At 45.1% G+C, this 12019-nt stretch overlaps 1 protein-coding gene and 1 non-coding gene across 2 annotated transcripts in view; both read right to left on the minus strand.

The window, feature by feature from the left end:
* The window catches only part of EYS (eyes shut homolog), a 1391558-nt gene that overhangs the window by 64400 nt on the left and 1315139 nt on the right, over positions 1 to 12019 (minus strand). The window contains 2 exon segments of the mRNA XM_054722350.1: positions 2899 to 3043; positions 3861 to 4027. Coding sequence (XP_054578325.1) covers positions 2899 to 3043; positions 3861 to 4027 — 312 coding nt within the window.
* LOC114231165 (small nucleolar RNA SNORA38) lies at positions 7199 to 7329 on the minus strand. Its single transcript, XR_003617142.2, has one exon. It is a non-coding gene; the product is annotated as a small nucleolar RNA SNORA38 (small nucleolar RNA).

The raw sequence follows: 12019 nt of genomic DNA on the forward strand, positions 1-12019 counted from the left end.
AGACCGACAGGGAGAATTCAAGAGTCAAATGATAAAATTAGGTCCTGGAGCTTCGGTAAGATTGTGGATTAAGTGTCAAGTTCCAAGAAGACCCTCCCAAGATTCCCATCCTAACTGAGGACCATGGCCGCTGTCAGCCTTCTGGACCTGCAATCCTGAGTTTCTCTCACAGGAGGGCCAGCTGTTTGAGTGCTGAACTCAGGCTCATAACACACTTAAGGAGAAAATGACAGGTTTTGAAGAAAGCCTCTCTTTGTTCTCATTATCAAGATGTGAAGAAAAGTTCCTAATAGAGGGGGAGAAAATAACACAAGGAAACCAGGAAGCTCTGGACTCCAGTAAATCTGAAAACATCAAGTCCAATGACAACAGGATGGAGTACTGATATCAGTTAACATTTATTGAGTGTTTATCAGGTGCTGCTTTCTGGGTTGAGCACTTAACATTACTTTAGCTCATTGATCAACTCACAAGAACCCCATGGGGTAGGTATTTTTATCTTACAGAGGAAAAATGGAGGTTTGGAGAGTTGAAGTAAAAGGCTCAGAGGGACGTAGCTGCTGGGTGACAGGACCCGAATTTGAAGACAGCCTGAAGGCAGAGCCTGTGCTTGTACCCACCGTCTGTGCAGCAGAGAAAGAGAAGCAAGTGTGTGACTGCAGCTATGTCACCTCCACCACCAGCACCACCATCATCACTAACACAGGGAGCACTCTAATCCAGGTAGTAATCTGCGTTCTCTTTCCATTACCTCGCTCTCAGAACTACAAGCAAGACAAGTGCTGCTATTATCCCATTTTACAGATGAGGCACAGCGAGGCACAGGGACGTTCGGTTACTAGCCAGGGTCATGAAGCTTGTTGGTGGCAGAGCTGAGGCGCATACCCAGGCAGATGGGTTCCAGAGTCCATGTTTTTATCCTTAACTAGAGGCCCGGTGCACAAATTCGTGCACGGGTGGGGTCCCTCAGCCTGGCCAGCGATCGGGGCTGTCTGGCCTAGTCCTGAATAGGGCCAATTGGGGCCGGCTGGCCAGGGGGAGGGACCGTGGGAGGTTGGCTGTGGGAGTGCACTGACCACCAGGGGGCAGCTCCTGCATTGAGCGTCTGCCCCCTGATGGTCAGTGCATGTCACAGCTACTGGCTGGTCATCCAGCTGTCCAGTCGTAACAGTTACTTAGGCTTTTATATATATAGATGCTGTATCCAGAGTATTTATGTCAGAATCCTGTCTGTGATTAAATGACAGCAAGTTCTGATGACTCTCCCACGGGGTCTCTGTTTCAGTGAATGGAAGATGTGTGCTTCTTACACATTCATAAGTTTACCCATCCTTTTCCTAGAACCGAATGTTTTTAAAAACTCATTGATTTGTTATGCCCTCACAATCCTTTCCAGACGGTCTCCTGCTGTGAAAGAACTATTGAGCTCTCGATCGTATTTAGCATAGTGCCTTAACTTGCTTCAAACTGTTTAACACACCCTTCTGAGAATCAGCACTGATTACATAGTCAAAGAAAACGTTCCTTTGAGAGCCCTGGCACAATGAACTACTTGTATTGAAACCCGCCCTTGTATTATGTTGGATTAGCTGTGTTGCTTTCATATGTTTCGAGTACGTGGCCTCCTGCGTCAGTGTTTAGGCAGAAGTCGGTGAAGGTGGGGAACGGGATGGTGCCAGGCAGGCAGAGAGCTCAAGTGCCGGAGAGGGCTTTGGATGTCTCACAGGGACCTGCATCACATCCTGGTACCTGTTCCTTGATCTCAGATAGAGATTCGGCTGGTCGTGGGAGAATGGCTCAGGATACTATAAAGAGCAGCCCCTTGACCGAATATTCTGGGACCAGGGATCCACCAAAAAGCTTATTTTCACTAAATTCATTATTATAACAATTCAAAGCATGTGTTTATTTTATACCTCTGCTATGAATCACTTTTATAGGAAAGATCTGACATCTATATCTCAGAGGGGAAGGGAGAGGGAGAGAGAGATAGAAACATCAATGATGAGAGAGAATCATTGATCGGCTGCCTCCTTTTTGAACACAGGAAACAGATGATGGCGATCTGATTATTTGCCCTAGCATGGTGTTGGGTCTTTTTTTCTTTTTTTTTAAAATATGTTTTTATTGATTTTAGAGTGAAAGAGAGGAAGCGAGAGGGAGAGAGAAACATTGAACAGAGGAAATCATTGATTGGCTGCCTCCTGCAGGTCCCCTACTGGGGAGCGAGCCCGAAACCAGGGCATGTGCCCTGACAGGGAATTGAACCAGTGACCTCTCAGTGCATGGGACAACACTCAACCAACTGAGCCACACTGGCCAGGCCTGGAGTTGGGTCTTAATCCTCTTGGCTTCTGGTGGCCTCAGTGGGACCACACCTTGGTGGTATGGATTAGTTGGCTGCAGTCTGTCACTCATCTTTTATATCAACTACATTCCAAAGTTGGCTGGAATTTCAGTTTTCACTGTGACTCCATGAGGTCTACACTACTTACCCTATATTAAAAAGCCCCCTATATAAAAAAACCACTCACATTGGACTTTTCCTTTCTTTTGCTCCACAGAACTTACCACCTTATACCACTCTATAATTTCCTTATTTATTATATGTGGTGTTTATTATCTCTTCCCTCTTTTGACCAACTAGAATGTAAACTCACAAGCATAGAAACCTTTGTGTTTTTTTTTTTCTACCGAAACATCCCAAACACCTAGCACATAGGTAGTAAGTGATTAATAAGAATAAATGCTTTCCTTTAAAATCAAACTTTGATCAAGTCCAATCAGAAAGCAATCCAAATTGCTGGTTTGGGAACTAGAAGTATACTCTTTAAACGTTTTTTATTTTTACAAATTTTGAAACAAGTAGGTATAGTATAAATATCATCCGTGCCTTACCTTGAAAGCCATTTTTAAAATCGGCTCCATTTGGCAAGAGATCTGGAGTGTATTCACTGTAGCCACCTACATAAAACTGACTGAAGACATTGAGACCAACCAGTCTTCCTGGGGAGGTGATGGATGTATTTTTATGATCATCTACCTTCAAAAGGAAAAAAAAAAATTCAAAACCTATTAAGAAAGGAATTAATTCCCCAGGGTGAACTGTTAAGATACTCTTTTTTATTTCCCATTAACTTGGCATGACAAAGACCTGAATTTTGAGGAAATAAGCACTTCACCACTCAATTCCTTGCTTCTCTGCTGGTGTCTGTTACCATGGATATATTAATATAGCAGTGGTGGTTTTGCATTTCACTCAAAATCACAGTTCTTCAAAGATTCAGGAGCCGGCAACCTGCTGGTCCTCCTCCATCTAGCCTTGCCTCCCCCTCCCATCCATTTTCAACACAATCACCAGAGTCAATTAACAGAAAGTGGAAATGGTCTATGGTACCCAACCCCCTTCTTAAATTTCTCAGTCCTCCCTGGATAAAGATGGAATCTTAGCGTGACATCTAAGTCCTTTGATGGTACAGACCCTGTCTACCTCTAATCACATCTCCTGCTTCCCCTCACCTGAAAGCCAAACCAAACTACTTGCATTCTTGAAATCCACACTGGCCGCTGCTCCTTTCCCAAACTCCTATTTATTAGAAGTTAGGCTCACACGTCACCTGTTTGGGGAAGCATCTTCTGAATGCGTCCTCTCTCCTTATTTATATCAGTCACCCCGCCCCGCCCCCTTACCTATTCCCGTGTCACTTAATTGACATCATCCCTCTGGTCCTCCACGCTGTGCACTGGTTTGTGAACTTCGTGGGGACGCGTGGCACGGCCTCTGGCCTTTGCACAGACCCGACCAAATACTGTACTGGCACTGAGAAGTCTGAGGGGCAGACGAAGGGATGACTCTTTACCTTCAGCCAGCCCATTCGGAGGAACATCCCCAGATGGACCGTGTGGATCCCAAGGCTCAGATCAAGAGGATCGCTGCTGATACTTGCGGTGCCGGACCCCAGGTTGTAACTGTACACCACGCGGCGGTTGCGCAAACCCACTGCCAGGAAGTCATCGCCGTTCAACCCTGGAATGAGAAGATGCATGGGGCACGCTCATCTGAGGACTTTGAGCAGTCCAGCCAGCTTCATCTCACTGGCTGCCTCTGAGTTACAGAGCAGGGCAGGGAGTTTGAACACGTCTAGCCTGTCATCAGCACTCAGGTATGTGTGTAACTGACGGCCCACAGTTACATACATACCCACAGAAACTGTCTGAGCACTAAGAGGTGTTTTTCTTTTTAAGCCATCAGGATTCTCGTCAACCCAGGGATATAATTAATACCTAAAAAGTTGGAATTAAAAGCTCTTTTTTTTTTTGGTCTGGGTGAAATTCTGTGTGTACTGTACAATGAGTAGGTCTTTCTACTGGAGTAAAACTGCTCTGGTAGTTAACAAGATTCAAACGATGGAGATAACCTAGCATTAGCTTTGAAATTCTCTCCATGGTTTGAGGGGAGTATAAAGAAGATCTATTTCTATAGCTGCTCAGGGTATGCTATCTTTGTTCTATTGCAAAAGCTCTTGGCCATGCCACCACGACTAGGGAAAGGCGGGCTGCTTCTGTGTTCTTCTTCTCTCTCTTCCCCATTAGTGCAGGGCCCCCTCCAGCACAGGGAATTCCAGTGCCCGGAGAACTCAGGGTACCGCTAAGAGAGACCCATAGGAAAAGGGAAGATGGTTGAGAGAGACTTAGCATCAGGCACCAGGGAGAGGTTCCGGCAATAGTTTTGGTGGCATTAGGAAGGCCGGGGATGGTTAAGGGTATAAGACCTGGCAGGTGGTGAAGAACTGGTAGGTGGCAGAATACACCTAGGTAAAGACTGAGCTTCTAGAACTAGGTGGAGGCAAAAGATCTATTGACAGGGAAGAGGGATCAAAAAACATCCCCCAGTTTCTGAAAGGTGTGTTTGTAGACCTTTATACTGAGGCTTGCAGGTAGGGAATCGAGGCAAGGACTTCTGCTTGGAAGAAGAATGTAAGGACCCCATAGAAAGAAAAGGCTTAATCACAGGGCAAAAAGCAGGAGTGAGTTCTGGGACATGGATGGAATTTGTTATCACATGTACAGCCCTCCCCCCCCCCCCCCGCCCCTCCTGTAATGCTAAGGGTAGGGCCTTGTCTGCTCCCTTGGCTTCTGCTGTTGGGCTGATCAAGGTAAAGGAGAGAAAGACCAGCAGGAATGGGGTAGCGTATGGAGGTGGGCTCCCAAAAGTGCTGGAAAGCAGAAGACAGAAATATCATTTAGCCCTAGCCGGCTTGGCTCAGTGGATGGAGCATCGGCCCACGGACTGAAGGGTCCCAGGTTCAATTCCGGCACCTACCTCAGTTGAGAGCTTGATCCCCAGCCCTGGTTGGGGCATATGTGGAAGCAACCTCTCTCACATTAATGTTTCTCTCTCTCTGTCTCTCCCCCTCCCTTCCACTCTTTATAAAAATGAATGGGAAAATATTCTTGGGGGAGGATTGAAAAAAAAAAAAGAAATATCATTTAGAGATGTTTGAACTCTACCTCTGTTTTCCTAATAACTCTTCCCTGGGCCCTGAGCTGAGTTATTTTTGGATGCTCCTTTGGTGAATCTAATATACAGTCAAGGTGGAGAGCCACTGTGTTAAATGCCATACCAATGACTAAGCACGTTGGGAACAAATAGCAAACCTCTCTCTCTCTCTCTCTCTCTCTCTCTCTTCTCTCTCTCTCTCTCTCTCTCTCTCTCTCTCTCTCTCTCTCTCTCTCTCTCTCTCTCTTTCTCTCACGATTTCTTTCCACCTGCAATGCTGCAGCAGGTTAGCTGGGTTGTATATTTAAAGTGTAAAGAGCTCCCAGGAGGAAGCATAGATTCAGGAAGGCGGTTAGGCAGAAAGGAGAAAACCTCCATGAGAGATTGGAGACAGTCGCTCAGGCAGCTGGTGAGATGTAGAAGTCCTAGGGAGAGAGGGCTGGAGAGGAGAATGACAAGCGAGTTGTCTGTGGCCTGTGAATGGTGGTCTTTTTGAGAAATTCTGGTGGGCATCTGAATCGTCCTCCCAATGGTCTAGGGGTAGGCATGGGACGTTATTCTGCCCACTGAGCTGCGAGGTGGTGGGAGAGCAGATTTATTCGTGCCACCCTTCTTCCGGGTCTTGTTGCCACTCCTTCTGCCCCCAGTTGCTGACAGCCTCTTTCCTGCAGGAACCGCATTCTCCTCCAGGTCCTCACAGCCTGGTTGGGAGGACACAGGAGGTTGGTCTCAAGTGCCATGGGGAGCAGAGGAGAAGCAGTAATGGGGGACGGTTATTAAGACGGGGTGGGGAGGAGGGTTAGGAAATTGAAAAGGAGGTGATTTTTAAGTTGGTTTCTAGCCAACTCATAAAACGACAAACAAGAATTGACTGGTGGATGAGGAAAGGGGCAGGGCTGAAGCGGGCTGCTCAGAGCAGAGGGAAGCACCTTGCCGAAGCCCCGGGGGAGCAGAGAACAGGTGCTTCCAGACCTGCTGAGCACTGGGCCTGGTTGGCATTTCGTGTCTGTGGCAGAAACAGCCGTCTCTTTAAGGGCCTAACATCGGACAATAAAGGATTTAAATATTTTTCTCGAGAGTTTCAGGAGCCATGAAAGGATTTTGAATAAGAGAATTATATTAGAGCTGGATTTTAGAGGAATCTCACAGCCATGTTGAGGGCAGACATGGAGGCAGATAAGGAGTCTCATTGGAAGGTCATTCAAGAGACTCAAGAGGAAAGAATGTCAAGGCAGGGTCTAGGGCAGAGTCACCAGAAAAACAGAGGCAGAGTTCAAACATGTCTAAATGATGTCTCTGTCTTCTGCTTTCCAGTGCCTTAGGGAGCCCACCTCCCTACACCACCTGCAGGTCTTTCTCTCTCCTTTACCTAGTTCAGCGCAATAGCAGAGGCTAAGGGAGCAGACAAGGCATCAGTGTGTGATCTGGAAGGAAAATTTGAAAGAACAGATCCATTTGGAGTGAAGAGTTGAGGAAGAGGGAGAAGTTGAAGGTGGTTCTGAAGAAGCTGGTTTAAAGAGCCAGGTGGAAAGGCAGGGTCGGTCCCAGGGCTGGGGGCCTCGGATAGGAGCAGCCTGGGGAAAGAGGCCGACGTCAGTGTACAGATACCCCTGCTTACAGAGCAAGGGTGGGCATCAGAGAGCCAGGGAGACAATCAGACTGTCAAGCAGATGACAGCATTTCCTTCCGCCCTGCCCCCTATGTGTGATGATTGGTCTTGAGCCTGCAGGGAGCAAGCTAGCTCCAGATTTCTCCACATCCACATTTCTTTGCTTCCAATTCTTATATGTCCAAAGACAGGGAACCATAGACATGCCTTTGTAGCTTGGTGCTAGCATTTATTTACAACCCATGGCTCTATCTGGGTTATTTTCCTTCCCTTTGTCACTCTTTCCACTCTAGACTTATGCCTTCCAGGTGTGTGTGTGTGTGTGTGTGTGTGTGTATGTGTATATGTATATGTATATCTATCTCTATCTCTATCTATCTATCTATCTATCTATCTATCTATCTATCTATCTATCTATCTATATTTCATAGGGGAAGGGAGAGGGAGAGAGAGATAGAAACATCAATGATGAGAGAGAATCATTGATCGGCTGCCTCCTGCGCACTCCCTACTGGGGATTGAGCCCACAACCCCAGGCATGTGCTCTTGACTGGAATGAAACCTGGGACTATTTAGTCTGCAGGCTGATGCTCTAGCCACTGAGCAAAACCAGCTAGGGCAGGTGGACATATTTCAAGGGCTTGGAATTTATCTAGGGGGTGTTTTGCAAACCTGGACGTCCATCCCAACGACACAGAGATGTTATAAAAAATACAGATTCTAGAATTTACATGAGAATCCTTGAATTTAGGTCCTGGAAATACTTTATTAGCAGGCTCCCCATCTGGTTTTACACAAAGCTCGACTGATGTTAATAACCCTAGCAGGGCCAGGGCATGTGGCCTATGTTGTCACACAGGACTCTGTGCTCAGAAGGACCCTGTCCTTGGTTCAATGCTCTGCTGTCACTTCTTGAAATTCTTTGAACTGTATTTGGAAAGTGAAGTCCATGGGACAGTGGATCAGAGATACAATGTTGGCTGTTTCTTGCCACCCTATTCACATGTAGTGTCTGTGATATCCCATGAGAACAGAATGCCCACAATCCTAGGAATTCACGGAGACTCCACGAAGTGCAAGACAAGCATGCTCCTCTAACAGCTGAGGAGGTAAGAGTGCTGACAATTCTCAGAGGCCATGCTTTCCAACTGAACCGGAATCTTCTTCAAGCACAGAAAGGCAATGGTGGTCTAAGAAACACGAATAACCAGGACCTTCGCATTCCTTTCTTTCTCCCACTGTTTCCCGGTATCAGCTAATTATTTACACCAAAAAGGATGGCAGAGAGGGGAAGGGAAAGAGAAGGAAGTCCCTAGTGTTTTTCCTTTGCATCCTTCCTTACCCAATAGTAGGCCGAAGGTCGTGTGGACAGATGTGCATGGATGAAGGGGTGGAATAGACACAGTTGACAATCCCATGCAGCGCCTCTACTGTTCTGACAAGAGAGAAGCACAGATGCCTGCACAAGCTGTGCACTACCAGCTGTGCGGTTTCAGTGATCCTGCATATGAGTGAAAAGCTCTTATATGTGCATTTCAAACCAGCGTCGCACAATATAAAAATGAATGGTAAAGTTCATGCTCACAATTTCACATTTTAATTCTTCCTAATGTGGACTCACATAAATAATAAAGAAAAGGCACCGTAAAACGTTGAGAGACCACCGAAGGAAAGCAAAATGCTTTTAGTACCTTTAATGGCATTGTTCCTCTGCTTCCTGAACAAGGAGCCCTGCATTTTCATTTTGCAATGGGCCCCACAGAGCATGTCGTTGTCTGTGAGGGGGGCCTTTGTTGCCTTTATAAAGCCAACCAGGAAAGAAGAGCAAAATGAAACTAGATTGGCCTGTGCATCTGAGGTTGCCGGGAGACTGTAAGTAGATGAGACACAGACTCGTGGGGGCAGGAAGTCTACAAGGTTTGTGGGGTGATGGTGATGCACGGGGGCCTCGAAAGGTCACATAGCTGCTGGGTGGCTGGGCCTGCCCCTGAGACAGACAGCGTGACTGCAGAACCCACGCCCGTGCAGCAGAGAAAGGGAGGCAAGTGTCTGACTGCAGCTGTGTTATCTCCCTCCACCAGCTCTCCCGGGTGCTCCCCTCTGAGGAAGAAGGGGGACAATCATATCTCCTAACAATTTCCCAAGGATTCAGTGATATTGAATAGTAAATATCAGCACATGCTGACCTAGCACATAGCAGGTACTCAATAAATGCCTGTTTTATTCCTTTCCTCTCCACTGTGGCCTGCCCTAGCTTTGTGAACTCCACTTTCTCCCCCTGCTTCCTAATACAAAGCTGGTCCCCATGCAGGAGCTCACATCTGGTCCCAGTTAACTTTTGGAGTAGAATTTTTCTTTTCCTTTTCCACCCCCCTCCTCGTTCCTTAAAGCTATAGCAGTCTTCCTTGCTTCAGTGCATTACTCTGACCTAACAAAAATCTTTGGAGAGTCAACCATGAAGGTCAAGTAAAGTGACTTGAAGTTATAGTTTGTTACCATCCATTTATACATCTCATGTCACTATCCTGTAATTTATTGTAATGGGAATTTCTTGGCTTAACACATATTAATATAAGCAATGCCATACTTCAAATAGCCACCAATGCTATCCACTACTTTTATTCTCAAATTCAGTGTTTTGCTAGAACATTATTCTTTGAGTAACTTTGAGAAATATATGGTACAATGAAGTGTTTGCTTTTTTCTTTTTCTTTTTCTTTAAATGAAAAGAATTGGAACTAAGTCATTTGGCACGCAGAGCACAAACCCACAATGACTCTTAATGAAACCAGGTGTAGGAAGAATATTTTTTGACAAAGCAAAGGATAGTTGTTGGATATTATCCGCTGATGCTAAGAAGGAAGGGTTTAGAGAAATTATGTTGTGCAAGCAATAAAAGGGGAGGAAGAAAACAATAAGAAATGACTTTAGATGAATAGAAGTTAAGAGCAATGAGATCTAGCAAGTGAATAAAAATTCTTTCAGAATGTACAGAAAAACAAACAAACAAACAAACAAACAAACAAATTTGGTCTCCCTTTGGCTAGAAAGACAAGTCATAACTGAATTCTACAGTTCCTGCTAGGCAGAGAGCTCTGAAGTGGTGTGTTGTGGTGGACCATGCTTAGCATTTTAACAACCCATAATGTTGGTTAGAGGAAATCGTCTGGTGGGAGATGAGATGCAGTGGTCAGAATAGCATCTGGTCTCATCACAGAGGACAGTGCTTAGCAATGAAACAAGAACTTAGTCTAGGCGAAGAGAGGGATGGTAGTGATAGTAATGATGATAAAAAAAAACGGTGATGATAAGCAAGGTGAAGGATGTACTGGTAGCCATGGATATTCTGGAGGGAAAGATGAAAAAGGCTTAGAGAGTCACCGGGTCATTCCAGGCTGTTTCAGATGGTTCTTAGAATTGTCTGATGCAGTAGGGGTGGGTGGTGATGATGGTAATAGGTCCTAAATACATAAAACCTTTGGAGAAAAAAAATAAAATTAAATGCTTGCATCACAAGCAGGTGATCATTGTTAAGTTTATGGCATTTTGTTCCCTAAATTACTTAGAAGTATTTACTGGATTGTTTGCTTGTGGTTCGTTTTTAAACCTAAAGGTTTTAGTATTAAAAAATATATTGTTATTGATTTCAGAGAGGAAGGCAGAGGGAGAGAGATATAGAAACATCAATGATGAGAGAGAATCATTGATCAGCTGCCTCCTGCAGGCCCCACACTGGGGATTGAGCCTGCAACCTGGGCCTGTGCCCTGACTGGGAATCAAACTGTGACCTCCTAGTTCATAGGTCAACACTCAACCACTGAGTCAAGCCGGCCTGGTAAGGTTTTACTATTTATATCAGTGGTTCTCCATCCTGGCTGGGCCTTGCCACTATTGTCTCTGATTTAGTTGGCAAGTATGGACAAGAAGAGGAAATCAGTTATATAGGAGTGAGGAAGGGTATCAAAGGTGTCAGATCGTAAGCCCAGGAGAAATCACACAGGTCAGTTTGATCTGGAGAAAAAAGAGAGAAACAAAGAGAAAGGATAGACAGACTGTGAGTAACCCTGCCATCTCATGGTAATTGTAATGGAGTTCTGATGAAAAACAAAACAAAAAAACCAAACAAACAAAAACAAAAAACAACAACAAATCAAGTATAAGTAATTAGCTTTACCTTGAAGGAAGACCTGAAGAAGAGTAGCTAGAGCTTTGAGCCATGGATTCCTAATGAAGATCGCAAAAGGAAGAATAAGACTCAAGCACAGAAGAATTAACTCAAGCCCGTGCATGGGAGGGAATTTCTGGGCACACCTGCCCAGCTGTTCTTCCCACTGATTCTAGTCCATCGCTGTATGTTGTAAACCACGGAGCCGCACATGCAGGTGCCTCCCTGGGTCTGCGCGGAAGGACCCCTCAGAAATCGGGACTGCGAGCTGGGAAAAGGCAGAAGCTCTCTCTCAGGAGCCTGCCTGAGGGCTCAGCGCCGTTTGGTTCGGGCCGTTCCTTGGATTGTTCTGAGGGAGCATTTTGGGAAGTCTAAAACATTTACATAACTTTCTAACTAAGCACGTAATTTTCTAACTAATTTGCTGTACATCTGAAACTAATACAGGACAATTTGAATATAAACTATAATTGAAAAAAAATAAGAAAAAAAATGTATATAGGCAGCACTATGAAATCCAGGTGTATTCCAGCACCCTCTAGTTAAAGGTTATATTGTGACTTTTAACAGGAGAGAAACCTGATAACTCTCATCCTGCTGATCCAACAATCTTTTAACTGCAATAGAAAGAAAAATTAAACTTTCTGCGGTATTTAATATAGAATAAAATTTCAATTTATTAGTAGAGAAAGAGTGAATGTAACTTATTATTTCTTCAAACTATTCTTCCAATATGGTAAAATAA

The sequence above is a fragment of the Eptesicus fuscus genome, chromosome 10, assembly GCF_027574615.1.
Source record: "Eptesicus fuscus isolate TK198812 chromosome 10, DD_ASM_mEF_20220401, whole genome shotgun sequence".
NCBI classification, from domain to species: domain Eukaryota; kingdom Metazoa; phylum Chordata; class Mammalia; order Chiroptera; family Vespertilionidae; genus Eptesicus; species Eptesicus fuscus.